Source organism: Gadus macrocephalus, chromosome 20 (genome assembly GCF_031168955.1).
Source record: "Gadus macrocephalus chromosome 20, ASM3116895v1".
Lineage (NCBI taxonomy): Eukaryota > Metazoa > Chordata > Actinopteri > Gadiformes > Gadidae > Gadus > Gadus macrocephalus.
This window is the reverse complement of record NC_082401.1, coordinates 4720924-4743645: the sequence shown is the minus strand read 5'-3', so window position 1 is coordinate 4743645 and position 22722 is coordinate 4720924. Positions and strand designations below refer to the sequence as shown.

The 22722-nt window shown below is 45.5% G+C and overlaps 1 protein-coding gene across 1 annotated transcript in view; it reads left to right on the top strand.

The window, feature by feature from the left end:
• Positions 1-22410, top strand: part of wnt6b (wingless-type MMTV integration site family, member 6b) — a 35064-nt gene extending 12654 nt beyond the window's left edge. Inside the window, exons 3-4 of the mRNA XM_060040076.1 lie at positions 17806-18125; positions 21241-22410. Of these exons, the coding sequence (XP_059896059.1) occupies positions 17806-18125; positions 21241-21702 (782 nt within the window). The 3' untranslated portion in view covers positions 21703-22410. The remainder of the gene's footprint in view (positions 1-17805; positions 18126-21240) is intronic.
• The last annotated feature ends 312 nt before the right edge of the window (positions 22411-22722 follow it).

Sequence of the window (22722 nt, the reverse complement as noted above, 5' to 3'; positions counted from 1 at the left end):
AGCCTCACTAGTGCATCTTCTAATGTTGACAAGATGGGCAGCACTCATTTATTCAAACCATTTTGTCCGTTAAAAACAGTCCTGTCTGCTAAACCTTACATTTTCTCTGTAAAGTTTGGGAATTTGAATTTGTTTGTTGAAACAAACCACATTATCGAGTAGAGAAAAAAACAACTCTGAGGTTATTTCGTTATAGCCAAGTCTCGGGAATTAAGATCCAATTTCCAATCATTAGAACATGTCGAGGCTAGTCGCTGTCCTTACAAATACTGGATTACACTGAAAGTCTTACCTTAGATTATTAAAGTTTACCTATTTATTCAAGGACTTAGAATAGAACCCTGCCGTGAATCCTGCAGTTAGTACTAGCATAAAGGAAACTATGAAAACATTTAAAGATGAACAAATTATTCAAACATATGAAACTTTGGTAATGCATTAAACCTGCACTAAGTAGCCTCACGTGGATTGAGTACAAGGTACAGATCACAGTGACTCTTTTCCAGGGGGGGGAGAATGGACCAGAATAAAACCATTCATGGAAACAAATTCCCTGGATGGATGGACCTGTTCTTTCTTGAGAAACTTCAAAATTCATATCAATATCTGAACCAGTTCAGATATTGATTTGAACTGAGTACTGAGTACTGAGTATATGCAGTACCAACATGATGTAGTGTCGGTTTGAACTATGAGTTGCTGGACCCTGATGAGTTGGACTCCTCCGTCCCCTCCAGCCCTGGTGGAGCAGAGACACTGAATCCCTGCTGAAGGGGCCAAGCCTCCAGGAGACACTCTGACCGTCTCTGGTGGTGCTCTAGAGGAGGGTGGTGCTCTGGGGGAGGAGGAGGGTAGTGCTCTGGAGGAGGAGGGGGGTGCTCTAGAGGAGGGTGGTGCTCTGGAGGAGGAGGGTGGTGCTCTGGAGGAGGAGGGTGGTGCTCTGGAGGAGGAGGGTAGTGCTCTGGAGGAGGAGGGGGGTGCTCTAGAGGAGGGTGGTGCTCTGGAGGAGGAGGGTGGTGCTCTGGAGGAGGAGGGTGGTGCTCTGGTGGAGGGTGGTGCTCTGGAGGAGGAGGGTGGTGCTCTGGAGGAGGGTGGTGCTCTAGAGGAGGGTGGTGCTCTGGTGGAGGGTGGTGCCCTGGTGGAGGGTGGTGCCCTGGTGGAGAGTGGTGCTCTGGAGGAGGAGGGTGGTGCTCTGGAGGAGGAGGGTGGTGCTCTAGAGGAGGGTGGTGCTCTGGTGGAGGGTGGTGCTCTGGAGGAGGGTGGTGCTCTAGAGGAGGGTGGTGGAGGGTGGTGCCCTGGTGGAGGGTGGTGCCCTGGTGGAGAGTGGTGCTCTGGAGGAGGAGGGTGGTGCTCTGGAGGAGGAGGGTGGTGCTCTGGTGGAGGGTGGTGCTCTGGAGGAGGGGGTGGTGCTCTAGAGGAGGGTGGTGCTCTAGAGGAGGAGGGTGGTGCTCTGGTGGAGGGTGGTGCTCTAGAGGAGGAGGGTGGTGCTCTAGAGGAGGGTGGTCATCTAGAGGAGGAGGGTGGTGCTCTAAAGGAGGTGGGTAGTGCTCTGGTGGAGGGTGGTGCTCTGGTGGAGGGTGGTGCTCTAGAGGAGGAGGGTGGTGCTCTAGAGGAGGGTGGTCATCTAGAGGAGGAGGGTGGTGCTCTAAAGGAGGTGGGTAGTGCTCTGGTGGTGGGTAGTGCTCTGGTGGAGGGTGGTGCTCTAGAGGAGGGTGGTGCTCTAGAGGAGGGTGGTGCTCTGGATGAGGAGGGTGGTGCTCTGGAGGAGGAGGGTGGTGCTCTGGTGGAGGATGGTGCTCTGGAGGAGGAGGGTGGTGCTCTGGTGGTGGGTGGTGCTCTAGAGGAGGAGGGTGGTGCTCTGGAGGAGGAGGGTGGTGCTCTAGAGGAGGAGGGTGGTGCTCTAGAGGAGGAGGGTGGTGCTCTGGTGGTGGGTGGTGCTCTAGAGGAGGAGGGTGGTGCTCTGGTGGAGGAGGGTGGTGCTCTAGAGGAGGAGGGTGGTGCTCTAGAGGAGGAGGGTGGTGCTCTGGTGGAGGGTGGTGCTCTAGAGGAGGAGGGTGGTGCTCTAGAGGAGGGTGGTCATCTAGAGGAGGAGGGTGGTGCTCTAAAGGAGGTGGGTAGTGCTCTGGTGGAGGGTGGTGCTCTGGTGGAGGGTGGTGCTCTAGAGGAGGAGGGTGGTGCTCTAGAGGAGGGTGGTCATCTAGAGGAGGAGGGTGGTGCTCTAAAGGAGGTGGGTAGTGCTCTGGTGGAGGGTGGTGCTCTAGAGGAGGGTGGTGCTCTAGAGGAGGGTGGTGCTCTGGATGAGGAGGGTGGTGCTCTGGAGGAGGAGGGTGGTGCTCTGGTGGAGGATGGTGCTCTGGAGGAGGAGGGTGGTGCTCTAGAGGAGGAGGGTGGTGCTCTGGTGGTGGGTGGTGCTCTAGAGGAGGAGGGTGGTGCTCTGGAGGAGGAGGGTGGTGCTCTAGAGGAGGAGGGTGGTGCTCTAGAGGAGGAGGGTGGTGCTCTGGTGGAGGGTGGTGCTCTAGAGGAGGGTGGTGCTCTAGAGGAGGGTGGTCATCTAGAGGAGGAGGGTGGTGCTCTAAAGGAGGTGGGTAGTGCTCTGGTGGAGGGTGGTGCTCTAGAGGAGGAGGGTGGTGCTCTAGAGGAGGGTGGTCATCTAGAGGAGGAGGGTGGTGCTCTAAAGGAGGTGGGTAGTGCTCTGGTGGAGGGTGGTGCTCTAGAGGAGGGTGGTGCTCTAGAGGAGGGTGGTGCTCTGGATGAGGAGGGTGGTGCTCTGGAGGAGGAGGGTGGTGCTCTGGTGGAGGATGGTGCTCTGGAGGAGGAGGGTGGTGCTCTAGAGGAGGAGGGTGGTGCTCTGGAGGAGGGTGGTGCTCTAGAGGAGGAGGGTGGTGCTCTGGTGGAGGGTGGTGCTCTAGAGGAGGGTGGTGCTCTAGAGGAGGAGGGTGGTGCTCTAGAGGAGGGTGGTGCTCTAGAGGAGGAGGTGGTGCTCTAGAGGAGGAGGGTGGTGCTCTAGAGGAGGGTGGTGCTCTAGAGGAGGAGGGTGGTGCTCTAGAGGAGGAGGTGGTGCTCTAGAGGAGGAGGGGGGTTCTCTAGAGGAGGAGGTGGTGCTCTGGTGAGGGTGGCGCTCTGGGAGAACATGTTCTCTGTGTGTGGCTCCTCTTCCCCTCCTAAAGAGGCTTTCTTTTGAATGTGGCGGTTCCCACCGGTTCCCACCATTCCTCCACCGTGCTCTAGAACATGATGGTCATCTCCCTTCCTCTGCCGACATCTTGACTTAAGGACGTCTGAACCCGTGACCCGGCGACCACACTGGGCGGGCCGAGCGTCAACATGCGGTGGGATCCCCCTCTGTGATGGCGCTCCAACACACAAGGGCAGCTGTTGTGTTTCCACATCAGACATCTTCACACTTGACTGGCTCTCTCTTCCCAGCATCACTCAGTGTGTGTGTGTGTGTGTGTGTGTGTGTGTGTGTGTGTGTGTGTGTGTGTGTGTGTGTGTGTGTGTGTGCGTGCGTGCATGCGTGTGTGTGTGTGTTTGTGTATGTGTGCGTGTCTGTGTGTGTGTGTGTGTGTGTGTGCTCAACATGATAATCTAAAATTGCCTCTCATTTTTTTGGTTCTTCCTCTCCCCCAACATCTCTCCTTGGATCTCTTTAACATCTTCCTCCAGCGCTTTGAAGTTAGTAATAAAGCGACTACAGAGTGGCATGCCGGTTCCAATGAGCTGGGCTGTCAGTTGTGTTGCGCGATGTGAGTTCACAGAGCGCTGTGTGTGTGCCCGGGGGTCGACGGGGGGGCCCTAGAGGGCCGCCCTGACAGGGTTTAGTTTGGTCAACAATCAACAGAGCAGCTCCTGGTGGTGGAGCAGGCATCACCTGCAGGACAGCAGATGTTCTCAGGTATTTGGGTTTTAACTTCATGTTGTAGCTTCAATGAATGACCTCAGTTAACTCTTTAAAAAAAACGTTCAATAGCACACGTCCCTTCCTGCATCTCCTTTCAGGATGAAGAACAGCAAAATGCAAATAAAATAAACCTGTAGCTAATCACGGCAGCAACTGGTCATAAGTAGAAATAGCAACAATATGTATTAAAAATAAATGTCTCAATATTCCGAATGTTCCTGATCCAGACACCGCAGTAATGAGTGAAATAGCACTAGAGTGGTGCAGACCCAGTGTGTTCTGCTCCCCAAGACAAGTCAAGACACTTTCCGACAGGGCCCAGTGAAGGAGGTTTGGTCTTGGCAGTCAATCTCCATAACTCATACCAGACAAGCACTGTAATTCTTTGCAGTGAAGTTAAGTACTTATTGGTCACATGACATCCCAGTCTGGCCAACAGACCAGAGATGTATAAGTGTTTAGAAGATATCTCATTATAATAACTAGCTGGTGTACATAAAGAATGGGTTGGGGACAATAACCTTTGAGTCCCTGTCCGTTGTGATTTTTGTATGCAGTTTTTTTACCTTTAGCTCTTTTATCTTACATTGAGCTTAACTAGGACCCCCTGGTTCAATGTAGCACCAAACCAATGGTCTTACCTATTTTCTGTTCATTTTCAGTATAGATCGTAAAATTAAAAAGAACAATGAAGAAATTGTATGCCTGAACCTGCTCTAGGCATCAATGCAAACATTTCTCCCGATGTCTATCCCAATGTTTATTGCAACTTTCATCCCGATGTTTATCCAGATGGGAGTCGAGAGCTCCATTGTATTGAAGAATAGCCGTCAATTTGTTCCAATCCATGAAAGCGGTCTCAGAAAGCTCTGATACTGAGATGGGGTGAGGTCACTCCACCCACATTAGATGGAGCTCAGCCTATACCCAGGGGGCTAGTTTTAAAGCAGAAATATACCCCAACTTCAAGCTTTCATTAGGGGCATTCCATATGAACACTCGATCCCAGCAACCCAGCAGCAATGGGATGGCGAATCAAGTCCCACCGTATTTGAGATTAAAGGAAATGAGAATAATGAATGAGACGGGAGACAGGAATGAAAGGCAAGTGGATCCACTAGCTAGCTATAACTCATCATGAATTCCTTCCCGTCTATAACTTAACCCTATAGTGCTTCTATGTTTTGAAGCCTCTGAGGTAAATTATCTGGTTTGTGCATGCAATTATACAAATATATACTGTAGTATACTGTAAGTTTAACCTTTGTCTCAAAACCAAAACTTTTCAAACTATGTTAATAAAGGGATCATTTATTTTGTGGTTAATCATTTCTTTTTGGGGTACTATTAGAATATGTTGACATACTTTAATGTGCAAAGTATACTTGATTATTGTAATACTGTTCAATGACGCCGCATTCAGCCGTTATCAGCACCCCCCCCCCCCCTGAAAAGACCGGTCTGCCCTCATTGGTTAGCTGGCCCACTTTGTTGCGATTGGGCAAACGCCCAACAGGCATCTCATGAGTCCCGAGCATCTGTAAACCAATCAATGGCTTCGGTTCAGCAGTAGCTTATTTTGCCCGAGTCCGATTCCGAATCATAACTTCAACCACAAGTACCTTCACAACCAAGAGTGGATAAGGATGTTTCACAGTGGTAAGTAGTTATATCGTAGCTATCATATATTACAGATGAAATACATCACGATAGCAACATGTGCTTGTTGACTGACCAATTTGTATATTTTATAATTTCGGTGCATTTTTTGTATTTTTCTTACTATGTTCGAGTACGAATGAAGCAGGTTCCAGTCCCCCCTACGAGGGATACACCCTGCACATCCAGGCCTAGAGCCTGAATTGAATCCCTACGCCCTGCAGAACATCAACAGCATATATAGAGCTGACGTAGAACATAAGAAGAGTCATTTGGAATCACATGGAATGATACAATTGTCTTGAATAAACTCATTGAGGTTTCACGATACCACAGGACTCAATTTATTTGTAATGAAATAATAAAATAAATATTTTCAAAATAACTATATTTTTTGCAAATGTACTGTATATAAACAGTCAGCTTGAGCTACTTATGACAGAATGTCAGGGTTGTCATGTCGTCTCCCGCCAGGAGGTTCTTGATCCGGCAGTACATTGGCTTTCAACCCCTACTTGACTGCAGGGCTGGCAGCCCGGACCCCTTTGAGAGTACCTCATACTGGGAGGACAGGTCCTTGGTATTGGGATAGTTTTAAACCCCTCAAAAAACAGAGTCCTTATACCCCTTTTCAATGACGACCCTCTTTAGGTTGTCCACATAATCTGTAAAAAATATTTAATTCAAATAACCCATCTATGTTTCTAAAGAACTGAAGGAGAACCTTTTGTAAGACAGCTTGACCACACACATGCGTGAAAACACACTTACACAGAGCAACAATAGCCTAGTACACACAGCCCCAGCTATGGACCTCGGAACCACTATACACGACACACGCACATAGAGAAGGGCCTCCGGTCTCTTTATACTGGTTATGCAACTCCACCCTTGAACACCACATTGGGATCGGAAAACCATCACCATATTTCAACACATTTTGAGGTAAAGGTGGGCCTGATGCTTATTAGCAAATCTATTTGAACACTAAGTAAGTTAACCAAGGCCTACAGCTGACTATCAAAAACATTTGAACAAAATAAGGTCTGCTAGCATGTTAGGGGGTCATCCCTATGTTCCCCGGGTCCTATGTTCCCCGTTTTCCAAAAAAGGGTCCTATGTTCCCCTGTAGCAATACATACCGGGAGCATAGGACCCTTTTTCTGAAAAAGGGTCCTATGCTCCCCACTGTTGCGGGGAACATAGGACCCTTTTCTGGGAAAAGGGTCCTATGTTCCCCGCAATCTATCAATCTTTAAAAATATTTAAACTTTGACGCGACATTCGCGTTATGACAGCCAATCAGCGTTCAACAGCGTGGACACTGAGTGACATGTGTAACGTAACAGCCGATCAGCGTTCAACCTGCCATCTCAGTGCAGTGCAGTCCGGGGTGAACTGCAGCATGGACGAGAAATTGATTGTTGGCGTTTGCGACTCCCGGAGCTCTATATATAATAGTATATAATGTAATATAATTGTATAATAATATCACGGCCAAAAGCTCTGTGTGCCTCCGGATGGCCGTTGCGCGGGGAGCTCTCGTAGGGATTGGGCTTCTCTGGGTTTGTTTACCGGCGTATGAACAGACTACGTTGGGTTCTCCGACGTCTCTCCCTCTTCCACAAAAGGTAAAGACATGCAATGGTGGTTATCTCGGCCGGAATTTGGCAGTAATGGTGGAAAAAGTAACAGACCGGGGAACATAGAACCCTCTTTTTTAAAAAGGGTCCTATGTTCCCCAGTCTCATACAAATGTTAGCCACATCCTACAGCTGATTAACCACAACGTTTGAACACTATAAAGTTAGGTTTCACGGGTTGTACAGCTCAGCTGCAACCACCAACTCTGAACTGTTTTAAACAGAACAAATCCACAATCTACTTAAAGGTTGTGATCCTGAATATACAGGTTGTCCAGCCGTGAACTGTTGCCCATCTAGGAGGCAGTCTATACGTTGAATGAAGGGAATGGTCAAATGGTATTTGAACCACTGATTCTTTTTTATTCCTTTGGAAGCCCGTACAAAGGGGATTTGTATGGGTGACAACAGCGCCTTTTCGACATTGTGCTCCACGAACCGAACTCCAGCGGCCGCCGGTCTAACTATCTTTCTTTGAGGGTATACGAAACACGCTGTGGGGCGGGACTTTGGACTGAGTCCGGGCTAACTCGTTTGCAGTCAGCCTTTACTTTGGTCCTTTCGTTACATCAACAACGCAAGTACACTGGAAAAAGTCTTTCATTGAACCAATTAAAAAAATGTAGGGTAATGGTTCATTAATGGTTCATTAATAAAAACAAAATAATACAACTTGGCACCAAGTATAATTCTATTCTTTGAATGAAGTTAATACATTTAAATCGTATGTTAAATCCTAAACAAAAAAATATTGAATCACTCCAACAATTGTTTCTCATTTAAGAAATATCTATCAGAAATAATTTGTTTTATCCAATTTAAAAGATAAAAATCGAATCAAACAATTGTTTCTCATTTAAGAAATATCTATCAGAAATAATTTCTTTTATCCAATCAAAAAGATTAAAATTTAATCAAACAATTGTTTCTCATTTAAACATGAACATTTTTAAACATAACATATTTTTGTATACAATATATATTAACAATCTAAATGGCAGAGTTAGGCCTACTCCAGACCTCCCTCCAGGCACAGACAGGCTGTGCTAGCTCACAGAACCAGTGAGTCATCGTCACTCTGGTCAAGGCTCTCTACTGCAGGTTCAGCTGTAGGTGCTACCCTGAATGAATAAGCAGCTGATGTTCCAAAAAGCTTCAAAACATGATCAGGCAGCTGGTGCTCAAAGCAAGCATCACCTGACAGCTTTAATCCATATCGGATGTATAGGATGGAGTTTAAGGTCTGCAAGGACATCCGGTTCCTGAGTTTGCTTTTTACCACGAGGACTGAGCTGCCTGTGCGTTGAGACGGGGGAGGGGCTGCACAGGCAGTGTTTTAGGAAGAAAACAAAAAATGTTTATTTGGATTGAATGACAAAATTATTAATCAGTTGAATACACAACCTTAAAATTTTACATTTGTCAAAATGGATATTTCTTAATTGAGCTCCTAATTAAAAATATCTATATTTCACAGTATTTTGAAATAAAAAAGTTATTTTAAAAATAAAACAAAAAATGTTTATTTGAATTGAATTACAAAATAATAATCAGAAGTACGGCTTAAAAACCTTTTTCCAGTGTAATGGCTGACTCTAAATTAGCTGTTTCAGGCAGAGCAGCTTAGCAGTCTTAATACGTAATAAACAAAAGCTATGTAACACACTAACGGAAAGGGAAAAGCCGAAGAAGTGTAATATGACCCCTTTAAGTCCACAATAGTTGGCTTCAAAGCAGGAACTTAGATCGCCGTAACATTCCCGCCTCTTAGAAATATCTCCAGGCTATTATTTCCCAACATTGGCCAAACATCAAGTTCTGGGAAGTTTACCTTTTGTTTTTTAAGATGTCTGTTCCGGCTGGCACTGTTTCAGAATGTCTGTCTTGAACTGGATGAACTAAAAAGACTTGAGATCTGTGTGGGTAGAGGAGATAACATCTTGGGAATCAGTGCTTGTTCTGTGGGCAATCACTAGTCAAACATCAGCCGCGATGAGTATGCCATCGCCAGAACGTCCATCATTCGCTGTTCTCTTCAAAAACCCAGTCTTGTTATGTGCCAAAAAATCTGTAATAGAATGAAAAGGTATTGCAACCATCATTGAGCTGCTCATAGAAATCTGGCAACATGAAGACGTTGTAATATGTTTTGTAATCGCATGGCATAGTGGGGAAAGTGCTATTGTAAACCTGCTTGTAAACAAATCTTTCACTATTGTATGATATTCCAATGTGTGATAGTCTGTCAAGCTCAAGCATAACTAGTCCTCCTAACACATTAGAGATGTCTTGATTGATTCATGGATAACTGAGTAAGCAATGAATAGCTAATAATTGTTGGAATGGACCGTCTTTAGCAGAAATAACTGAATTCCCATTTCATCGTTTCTTACATTATGTTCCCTCTGGAACATAATTGGTTTCTTGTAGTTAATTCTTAGGAAGGCACTGCACACACACACACGCACGCACACACGCACGCTATGGAGCCAGTTTCCTGCCATAATTCAAACCTGAAAAAAAAAGTTTCAAAGGCTTGTAAGTCTGGGTTTGAAAAAAGGTTTTGCAACACTGAAAAAAGAGATTATAACCTGAAAAAAATTCAAACAAAAATTCAAACATCTGTAAACATGATTTATGTTCTATTTTATCTTCTTCATCATTTTCACCAACACATTTTCAAAGTTCAAACAATTTCACCAGCGCATTTGCAGAGTTTCAAATCTGGCACTGTACTAACAGTGTATTTCATCGTTTCCCGGTTTTGAAACCTTGTAAATGGGATTCTGCAAACAGGTGTTCATACATTGAGAAATAAGTTTTGAAAGGTTGTATATTTAGTTTTAAAAACTTGTAAAGGTGTACGTTTACGCCATTGCAACGTATTTTTTCAGAACTGTGATTGGAATGTACGTCAGCCGAGAGCAACCAATAGGTTTAGAGCTAAATGGTCCCGCCCCCATGAACGTTTTTTTTTTTCTTCCGATTTGACTGTCAGGAGTTTCAAAACGAGTGCGCAACAGAACACTGCCAATATTCACGTGACTCAAAGCTTGCGCCTGTGTGGTCAAATCTCTGAAAAGTCAGTGCTGAAAAGTCAGTTCTGAAAAATGACGTTGCAATGGCGTAAACGTACACCTTAACAAGTTGTTAAAACTAAATATTCAACCTTTCAAAACTTATTTCTCAATGTATGAACACCTGTTTGCAGAATCCCATTTACAAGGTTTCAAAACCGGGAAACAATGAAATACACTGTTTGAACAGTGCCAGATTTGAAACTCTGCAAATGCGCTGGTGAAATTGTTTGAACTTTGAAAATGTGTTGGTGAAAATGATGAAGAAGATACACAAAATCATGTTTACAGATGTTTGAATTTTTTTCAGGTTATAATCTCTTTTTTCAGTGTTGCAAAACCTTTTTTACAAGGTGTTGAGTTTTCAAACCCAGACTTACAAGCCTTTGAAACTTTTTTTTTCAGGTTTGAATTATGGCAGGAAACTGGCTCCATAGCACGCACGCACGCACGCACGCACACACACACACACACACACACACACACACACACACACACACACACACACACACACACACACACACACACACACACACACACACACACAGGGTTTGCAGAATTTATTAGTCACTTTTGCTTAACAAAGGAAGAGAAAACATTTTAGTAAGATTCGCAAATGATACTGATCACTGGCGTGGTTTACATGAGAAAGTTAATTTCATTCCGATGATGAATGGGATGCCTGGTTTACCAATACAACACGTCAGATCAGGCCTAATGTGGGACAGTCCTACTATGTGACAGCAGAGCTCCTAAGGGGAAAAGGCCCAGAGCCTGGGCCAGAGACCAACTGAAAAAGGCAGAGTTGCTTCCTTGTTTCCTGTTTCCCTACTGAGATATTGAATACAGCTCACGCAAGAAGAAGCTGTCAGATGGATTTGAGTGTATTTCTACAGTGGCCAGTCTACAGGGTGTTATTTGAAACCTTTACAGATACTTGTTCACAGTTTACTTCGAGTTCGAGTTTATGTTCTGCAATCATCTACTTACAGATATCCGCCACGAGCAACATGATGGGTCAAAACAAATCTGAATCGAAAAGAAGTAAAACACCCGTTCAGACAGATTTGAACTGGCCATCATAAGTAAGATGGATCTATTTTAAGTGTGATTAGTGAGACCAAATTGTGTTGCTACGTTGGTGTACTGGTAAATGTTTTTGAGGTAACATGTGTAGCAACACTTCAGTATGGGTGACAGTATCAGAAAGGCTTCTTGTTGAAAGTTGGTTTATGTTTTATGATCAATGGGATGATCATAGTGGTGTATGGAAAGGGTTGAATGCATGCATAATTCAATATTTACTTCCAATTCTATCATTGTTATGGTCCTTTATACAACAGAGGGGATATCGTTTTGTAGAAGAGACAGGTTTTGTTTCATGTATTCTAATAATTATTATACTGTCACTCTTTGTTATGTCTCACCACATCCATCTCCAGTTGATCACACATTGCACAACCTTCCATGTCTAGCAACCTTGCATGGGTTAGACTGTGTGTGTGTGTGTGTGTGTGTGTGTGTGTGTGTGTGTGTGTGTGTGTGTGTGTGTGTGTGTGTGTGTGTGTGTGTGTGTGTGTGTGTGTGTGTGTGGCTGGGTGTGTGTGTGAGTGTATGCGTGGGATTGCGTGTGTACGTGCATGTTTGTGCGTGCAGGTATGTGGTGTGTTTTGTGCATGTTGGTGCGGGCCTAAGGGTGCATTCATGCGTTTGTGTGTGTGTGTGTGTGTGTGTGTGTGTGTGTGTGTGTGTGTGTGTGTGTGAGTGAGTGTGTGCTTCATCCATCAGCATTATTTGCACCTTTCCCCCACTCACAGTACTAGGGAGAAGGCCCTTTGGTGCAGAGCTTCTCAACCAGTGTTTCAGGGAGTTGTCTGTACCTCTCAGTTAAATTATATGAAACATTTTAGCATTTTAAGTAAAATAATATAATTTGATCCGATTAGATTCTTCAAGATTGTGTCTAAAACCATTCATGGAAACAAAAAAAGGGGTCCTAGTTAAGTAAAGGATATAGGCCTCTCTTGTACGTTATAAGCTTTGACATTTAACACGTTTTAAAGTGAAGCCTATTCACAACAACATGTAAAGAGAGAAACTCAATATACCTGACAGCCCTGATATACCCAGGGCTGGTAACGTTTGACACTTCACACATTGTTGCCTGAAAGATTAAGTATTAAATAAATGTGTTAATATCCACAGTAGCCCTTCTGGCGCTGAAGGCAGAGCAGGACAGGCCCAGACACCCACTGGGGGAAAGCTTGGAATTCACATCTCCCAGGCAGAATGGCAAATGCGGCACATCAATTCATACCGTTTTCAATATGATTATTTTTTTATCTTCTAACCAATAGTTATTTGTGTCCCAGAACTGTTTCGTTTTAGATGTGCTTTTGTTTTGTTTTGCTTTTGATTGATCTTTTCCTCACCACTTAAGCGATGGTGAGACCTCTGGTCTCTCCTGAGATTTTCGGGGTTTGATGCAGCTTGTTCAGAGATAATCAAAAGCAAAATACTCCATCTGTGCAAAGCGAAAATAAAAACCTGACTTATAATATTTAGCTGAAATGGCTTCAGTACTGTTCTCCTTTATGCTGCCAGAGACTTGGTAATGCTTCACTGTCATGATCTACACAATCCTGGTCTGCTCTATTCTCAAACACCGTGCTGACGATAGTACTCAACTCAACATAACAATAAGTTGACAACACATAAACACACAAATGCACCGTTATAGTAACAAAAGCTACACAGGCAACCACAAAGTTAACAGCTCATCAATATCCCAAGAACCCAGATTAATTTCCATTACCGCTATGACCAACGCTCCAAACCCTCAAACAAGTTCATGTTTTGAAATGCACGCGCACACACACAAAGACACCCACACACACAAACACCAACACACACACACACACACACACACACACACACACACACACACACACACACACACACACACACACACACACACACACACACACACACACACACACACACACACACACACACACACACACACACACACACACACAGTGCAGCAGGCGCTTGAGTGTTTTCGGGGTGCACAGCTGGTATTGATATCATGGTGGCTTGGTGAGTGGAGGTCCCGTCGCACGCCACCCACTCCCCCGTGTGTGTGTGTGTGTGTGTGTGTGTGTGTGTGAGTGTGTGTGACCAGCCCTAATGAATCCCATTCACTGAATCATGCGATACGCAGCATTGCTGGCAGCTCCGCCAGAGCTCTGACTAGCATGCTGCTCACCACCTTCCAGCACACAGACATTAAACCTCTCTCACTGTGGATGGGCTCCACAGCGTCTTGTAAGGGGACTGCTCACTCTCTCTCGCTCGCTCTAACTTTTAAGTCCAATTTTACCTTTAATGTTACCTGTTATTGATATTTTGTTGTTGTTATTTCAGCTGTTTGCTGTCTTTTTATATCATGTAAAGTTTATTTGAGTACTTCATAGATCACTAAAAGTGATCGATATTATTTGTATTATTTTATCTCTCTTATCCTCAGTTTCTTCATCTCTCTCTCTCTCTCTCTCTCTCTCTCTCTCTCTCTCTCTCTCTCTCTCTCTCTCTCTCTCTCTCTCTACACACACACACACACACACACACACACACACACACACACACACACACACACACACACACACACACACACACACACACACACACTGCGTCCTATACCACCAGCTCTCTTGCCACTGGTGCCGTGAGGACATTAAAGGCGGCGATAGTTCCCAGTACTCCCAGAATGTTAACACAGCGGTCTCCAGACAATAGAGGCCGTCCAGCCCCTAAGCCTTGGTTTTGGGTGTTATTGTTTATGACCAATGTTTCACATCCAAGAAGAAATTATGGTATGTTGTAAACATCCCTCACTGTTTCTCACAAGATCTCAAACATGGTCCACCTTTGCGGTTGTCCTGTTGACACAATTTTCTTTAATAATTGTCATTGTTTATAATAGGTCCTACTCAACTGACAACATAAAAGAGGAATGCTGTTGAAAAGGTTCCCACGCATGCCATAAAATACAGCCAAAAAATAGGGATCCCATCCTTTGAGGGCTCTAGTTAAAAAGGAACCGTATACATGTTTAGGCCTAATAAAAGATCTCTGACCCCCATCCCTCTGCATGGAGAGGTGAGCATGTAGGTGTGACTGGGAGGAGCCAGGCGGACCAGGGAGGCTGAGGCCTCAGGCCAAGGCGGACCATCAGTTTGCAGTTGTGGTCAGACTATCATTTAGCCAGGCGTGCTAAGCCCTAGGAAAGACAACATCAGTTGTGTGCATGTGTGTCAGCATGGGTTGTGTGTGTGTTTACCAGCCTGCATGATGTTGTCGGTGACCAAAAGGGTGCCCCTATCAACAATGTAATTGCGAAGAGACCTGTGATTGCTGTAATAGAAGTGGATGGAGAAAGGCTTTGATCATGCAGCAATGTGTCACATGACCGCAGAGACAGACGGGCGCTACGGCTCCTAGGGCTGGACAGGCAGACAGAAATAACCACAGGAACTAAACTGTGTCTCTTCTCGGGCTGGACAGACGGACAGAAATAACCAAAGGGACTAAACTGGGTCTCTACTAAGGCTGGACAGACATACAGAAATAGCCATAGGGAACAAACTGGGTCTCTCCTAGGACTGGACAGATGGACAGAAATAACCACAGGGACTAAACTGGGTCTCTACTAGGGCTGGACGGACAGACAGACAGAAATAACCACAGGGACTAAACTGGGTCTCTCCTAGGGCTGGACAGACGGACAGAAATAACCACAGGGACTAAACTGGGTCTCTACTAGTACTAGGGCTGGACGGACAGGCAGACAGGAATAACCATAGGAACTAAACTGGGTCTCATCTAGGTCTGGACAGACAGACAGGAATAACCATAGGAACTAAACTGCTGATCTGATGATCGATAAGCAGGTACCCCTGCGAGTTCACGTCGTGTTTTAGAAACGATGACCTGGGCGGTGTGGAAGAGCATGCAGTGTGGTCAACAAGGATCAACTCATGAACAAACACCAGATCCTTTTTCAATGACAGCAACTCCTAACAGTAAATGACTGTTCTTTGAAGTAAGGATTAAAGAAAAGGAGGAGAATAAAGCTGTTGTTTGTAAATGTTTTAAACCCGACTTCTTATCACAGCTACCTTGCATTCAATTGTGCCATTTTATGTGGAATCTGAATGAAAATATTGAACTCTCTTCCAGTTTCTGTTCCATGTAGTGACTCTATTGAAACGTGCACGCTGCTGTCTTGGCCAGTTCTTCTGTATAAGAGATGTTCGATCTCAATGAGACCAGCCCGGTTAAAGGCACCCAGTGCAACTTTATGCAAACATTCAATGAAAAATAAACATTCAATTTCTAGTCTTTTTTACACGTAGTAAGTTTCAATAACTCCATACTATTACATATCGACATTCAAGGAGCAAAGATGAGACGTCGTTGTGTGGTGAGAACTGATAGAAAATCGTAAACAACAACAATCGCCGGTGGGGAGAAGCCATTTTTCCATTGACTGGAAGCCTGCTTTATTTATTGTAGGTTACAAAAAATAAAGAAAATGGCGGCATTGTTGTTGTTATCGATTTTGTATCAGTTCTCACCACACAACGACGTCTCATCTTTGCTGCTTAAATGTCGGTATGTAATGGTATGGAGTTATTGAAACTTACTACGTGTAAAAAAGACTAGAAATTGAATGTTTATTTTTAAGCCTCGAAAGTTGCACTGGGTGCCTTTAAATATACGTTTAATCAGAACTTGCCTCTCTCTCCCTCTCTCTCTTTCTCCTTTGCCCTATCCCACTCTCTATCCATCGCCCTAACCCAATCTCTCTCCCTCACACTAAGGGCCGTTACATAGTCGACGCATCGCTACGCATACCCGTCCAAAAGGCTACGCGACGCGACGGCCGCCATTATGCGTCGACGCGTAGCAAAACGCATATGAGAGGATGCGGGAACGTGATAAGAATGACATTCTACGTGCGTCTCTTTTACTAATTACCTGTGCCAATTTATGCGAACCCTTCCACAGGGGCAAAGTGTTATTTTGATGTGCGACATCAAACAGCTGATGCGGGATTGTGAGCCATTTTAATGATCTTCTTGTCACCCGATATTCGTTCTATTATGGCCTTATTTGTTTTAGTGTTAGCCTATTTGAATTAATTCCGTAATGTTTTGTGTTCATGTTCTGTGAGAAACATAAGTTCAGTAGCCTCTTTGAGTGAATGAAATTTGAAAGCGTGAGTGTGTAGTGAATGAAAAATGTCTGCGTGTATGGTGGGTCAAGTTTCTGTATTTGATAAATAAACCCCTTTTCTCTAATAATGTTTCCTACCATATAATTTCTGTGGACATTATGCTCTATAGCTTTGGCTATAGGCCTACACTTAAATAATTCATTCATCTGTCAAGGCAGTAGCTCGTTGTCTAAACATTTTATATGGATATGAATTAATGAGTTTGTCGTAAACCAAATTATAATATGTGATAACTAATGAATCAAAAGTCATGCTTCCAAGTGACCAATGTATATACATTTATTGGTCAGTGCGCATACCCAATCGTAGCACATTGTACTGGTGGGGAACACGCCAGCATCTGACAAAAAATAATCTGCCAGCTGCTCCCTGACAAGGGCCGGTTTTGGTGAGAGTCGGGAAGATATCGGATGACTCGCGAAAGGAGATCAAACTTTGGCGCCGACATCCGAAAATACTGGAAATGCCTCTCCTCGTCCAGGCTTCGCATTGGAAGCACCAGAGAAACAAATTCCCCATCCTGATCTCGTGTGGTATTTAAAGGGCGCACATACCACCGCCTATCTCTGCGCTTCATCACTCTTCTTCCGTAGCCATTTTGATCGGAATGTCTCCCGCGAAAACACCGGTGACTCTGCTGCCACCCATGGCGTGAGTGGTGCATTGCATGTCATGCATTCCCCGCGACGTTCGCGTATGCTGTGTAGACTATGAAAGGAAGCGCGTCGCTCGCGTCAATCGCGTCGTTTGCGCGCTTTGCTCGCGTTGACTATGTAACGGCCCTAACCCTCTCTCTTCCTCACCCTCTCTTTAGGCATACGATGGCACTAAGTTAACGGTATAGTGTATGACGACATGAATGTAGTGAGTGAACGAAATGTTGAATGTATTTCTTTTTTATTTATTCACTATTTATTATGTTACTTTTATTCTTTTAAATGAGACCAGTACGTGAGTGCAATGAATTTCGTTGTACTCCTGTGCAATGACAAATAAATATATCTTATCTTATCTTATCTCTCTCCCTCTCTCTCCCTTGCCCTAACCCTCTCTCTCTCCCTCACCCTAACCCTCTATCTCTCCCTCAACCTAACCATCTCTCTCTCCCTCTCCCTTCCCTCGCCCTAACCTTCTCCATCACCCTTTCTCTCTCTCTCTCTCTCTCTCTCTCTCGCTCTCTCTCTCTCTCTCTCTCTCCCTCTCTCTCCCTCTCTCCCCCTCCAGACATCCGGGAGACGGCGTTCGTGTACGCCATCACGGCGGCGGGAGTCACCCACGCCGTCACCCAGGCCTGCAGCATGGGGGAGCTGCTGCAGTGCGGCTGCGAGGCCACCAGGAGCCGGGCCCCGCCACGGCCCCCCGCCGCGGGCCCAGGGGAGCCCGCCGGCTCGGGGGAGGGGGGCAAGTGGGAGTGGGGGGGCTGCGGGGACGACGTGGAGTTCGGCTACGAGAAGTCCAAGCAGTTCATGGACACCAAGCGGCGTCGAGGGAAGAGCGACATCCGGGCGCTGGTGGACCTCCACAACAACGAGGCCGGGAGGCTGGTGGGTACAGAACACACAATACCAGTACAGACACAACACCAGTACAGACACAATACCAGTACAGACACAACACCAGTACAGACACAACACCAGTACAGACACAACACCAGTACAGACACAACACCAGTTCCGAGACAATACCAGTACAGACACAACACCAGTACAGACACAACACCAGTACAGACACAACACCAGTACAGACACAACACCAGTACCGAGACAATACCAGTACAGACACAATACCAGTACAGAGACAATACCAGTACAGAGACAATACCAGTACAGGGAGGACCTCCAAAACAACGAGGCCAGAAGGCTGGTGGGTAACAGACACAATACCAGTACAGACACAACATCAGTGCAGACACAATACCAGTACAGATACAATACCAGTAGCACACACATTACCAGTGCAGACACAAAACCAGTACAGTGTGGACCTCCACAACAATGAGGCCAGGAGGCTGGTGGGTAACAGACACAATACCAGTACAGACACAATACCAGTACAAACACAATACCAGTACAGACACAACACCAGTACAGACAAAATACCAGTACAGGGTGGACCTCCATAACAACGCTGCCGGGAGGCTGGTGGGTAAGAGCCACAATACCAGTACAGACACAATACCAGTACAGACACAATACCAGTACAGACACAATACCAGTACAGACACAACCAGTAGCAAACACAATACCAGTAGAGACACAATACCAGTACAGAGACAATACCAGTAGCAGACACAATACCATTAACAGACGCAATACCAGTAGCTGACAAAAAGCAGACCAGTAAAGGATAGGCTTCAACCATCCCACTAAGTATAGAAGTACCACAGCTTTATTATCCAGAATGCTTCCTGATTTTCACCGGAATTTCCTTTCTGGGATTATTATGTATTTATCTCAGCTTTTCTCAATATTATATACATCATTTATTTTAAATGTATAAAAAAATATTATAGTGAGAATATGTGAAAAATACAAAACGTGTATTCATAATTATACATCCACAGAATGTCTCTCTGGAATCATTTATTCATTATTAATGATTGTTTTTATCAATACATGCTGTTTGCTCCTCTGGGTTCATCAAAACATACATCATGGATAGGAATGAACCTTTGACACATTTCACACCCTCTTTTATCCAGAAGGACTCCCGACTTCATTCAATGTTATTAAGGAGCAGGTGTGAGAGCATCTCGCTCAAGGACGCCTTACACAGGCAGACTGTTGGTGTTGGAACCCAAAACCTAGCCTAAGACCGGACTACAGCCGTCATTCACAAGACGATTTACAGAAGCAAGCTAAAACTTTCTAGAAAGACCACGGACAAAAACAAAATGAGTCTCCATTATCTTAAAATACAGAACAGTGACGTTATTATTTCAGTATTCTGGTGTTAAATCCAGGAGAGGTTCGTTCTCCCCTTCTGGAATGTTCTTCGCAACCGGCGAGAAAAGCAAAGGCCCCCCCCCCCCCCCCCCCCCCTCTGGCCATATATTTGTAGTGAGCCGTAAGCCGATATTCTGACATGAATCAAGTTTCTGAAACACAACAACAAGAGCGTGCCACACATTGAGTCTCCAGGCCGCACTGCGAGCAGCTCCTCACGTTCAGGCCCTCGGAGGCCTTTAAACCCCTCTTTGTTGCACTCCCTTCTGGCCTGCATGGCGAGGGCATCCTGAATGCTCTGTGGACACAGGGAGATGCTGCTGTTTTGGATTCGGCTTCCTCCCTTGCTTGCTTATCCTTTTAAGACCTTAATTATATGTTTTTGGTTGAAAACATATTTTTCCCCATATTTACTTTTTACTTGGGTGCTCTTACTCTTTGTTCCCAGAGGAGTTGTCAGATCCACACACACACACACACACACACACACACACACACACACACACACACACACACACACACACACTCACGCACAAACACGCACACACACGCACACACGCACACACACACACACACACACACACACACACACACACACACACACACACACACACACACACACACACACACACACACACACACACACACACACACACACACACACAGACCAACACGGTTGCATGGTTTTCTGACGAACTGCTGGAGTGGGGTCAAACGCAGGTAGACAGCCAGTGAGGAGGTAGGTGGGGTTGGGACCAATTATAGCATTAGCTCGCTACTTCTCAACACAACAGGAGAGATTGAACACACATACACACTGACGCACATACACACATTTAGCATTTATAAAAAAGACAAAAAGAGGGAAATTAGCAAGCTTGGGCATGTGTGTGTGTGTGTGTGTTTGTGTGTATGTGCATGCGTGTAGGTGTGAGCGCATGTAAATGTGTATTTATGTGAGCGAGTGGGTGAGAGTGCGAGTGTGTGTTAGGGAGTGCGAGTGAGTGTGTATTTGTGTGTAAGAATGTGTGGGTGTGTGTGTTTGAGAATACGTGTGTATGTGTGTGTTTGTGCATGTGTGTGTTTATTTGTGAGAGAGAGAGAGTATGTGTGTATGGGTGTGTGTGTGTGTGTGTGTGTGTGTGGTGTGTGTGTGTGTGTGGGGTGTGTGTGTGTTTAGGTGTGAGAGTTAGTTTGTGTGTGTGTGAGAGAGAGAGGGTATGTGTGTGTGTGTGTGTGTGTATGTGTTTGTGAGGGAGAGAGAGATGGGTTCATTATGCTCAGTATATAAGTGAGTGATCTGTTGTCAAGGCTTGTTAGATGTGAAAGGCCAGAGGCAACATGAAGAGAGGGGGGTTGAGGGTTAAATTCCTTCTGAATAGCGTCTGCTTTTATCTTACCAATCTATCTGTGTGTCAGTGTCTATCTGTGTGCATGTGTGTGTGTGTGTGTGTGTGGTAGGGTGTGGGTGTGTGTGATATATCGATAAACAGATCATAAATTAAACCTTAAGAGCACTTTAGGTTTGTCAATGTTTATTTGTTCCCTTTAAGGTTTCGATTACCCATCTTTTTTTCCCCCCTCTGTTTTCCTGACAAAAACACACTCAAACTGACACACACACACACACTTACACACTCTCCCCTTCACACAATCGCACACATACACACAAACACACAAACACACTAATTTCCACTCCCATCTCCTCCCCCAGGCAGTGAAGCTCTACATGCGCATGGAGTGTAAGTGCCACGGGCTGTCGGGCTCGTGCACGCTGCGCACGTGCTGGAAGAAGATGGCACCGTTCCGTGAGGTGGGCGACCGGCTGCTGGAGCGCTTCAAAGGCGCCTCCAAGGTGATGGGTGGCAACGACGGCAAGACGCTGATCCCCGTGGGCCACAACATCAAGCCCCCCGACCGCCAGGACCTCATCTACTCGGCCGAGTCGCCCGACTTCTGCCAGGCCAACCGCAAGACGGGCTCGCTGGGCACGCGCGGCCGCACCTGCAACAGCACCGCCATGGACGTGAGTGGCTGTGACCTGCTGTGCTGCGAGCGCGGCCACCGCGACGAGACGCTGGAGTTCGAGGAGAACTGCCTGTGCCGCTTCCACTGGTGCTGTGTGGTGCAGTGCAAGAAGTGCTCGGTGCGCAAGGAGCTCAGCCTCTGTCACTGAGGGGCGAGGGCCGGCCTCCAGCCTCCGTCACTGAGGGGCGAGGGGCTGGGGGAGGGGGGGAGTTTTATCTGCGCTTGAGAAGAAGGACGTTGGGTTTTCTTTTTGGACAGATTGTGATTGGATCTGTGGAGGATCGGGACATAAGTTATTGAACCTGGACGCCCAGGTGGACAACAGGAGCTTTGGACAAGACACTGACAGTGTCCTGGTGTGAGACAAACAAACCAGCAAGAGGTCACACAAAGACGCATGGATATAACGGCATATTTTATACAATATTTTATAAAAGTCCCAGTTAAAAAATGGGTGGACTTGTGTTTGAAATGAGATGTTCACTCTTGAAAAGCATCTTCACTGAGGAGGAACAAAACATGAGTTCCAACGTCTCAAACTAAGGAAAAAGGTCACGTTGGTTATCAGTGTCTTTCTCCTATCAGACACATCAGAGATATAATCCCTAACTTCCTTCATAAAGATTTCTTATCTACTCCAATTCCTTCTGAATACAACAAGAACAGAGTTGTCTGTTTCCATTTTGAATAAATGTATTTTATACACGTCTTTGGCTGCCAACTGAACTGAAATATAGAAGAGGAAAAACGACCAACAATGAAACATTAACGCATTTAATAGTAACCATATTTTTGCTGTCAATTTTGGCAACTTGTGTCTCCGACTGTAAAGGCTTGTTCAGTACTCAAAGCTGAGCTTTCCTCCCTATTTAATAATAATACATTTAATTTAGAGGCGCCTTTCAAGACACCCAAGGTCACCATTTAGATGGTTGTTTTGTATTCATACATCCATTATGATGTCTGCTATCGTAATATCCTCACCCTGCACCATCTTATCAATAGTATAGTGTGTTGAGAAAAGAAACCACCCGTTTGCATTCTTCTGTGTTATTTGAATGATGTCGTGTCGGATCTCAAGGTGTCTGAATGACATCACCATAGGAAGCTCTTGTATTATCTTTTCCCTTTCCCAGGACCTGAACAGCTGCAACATCTTGGAACGCCG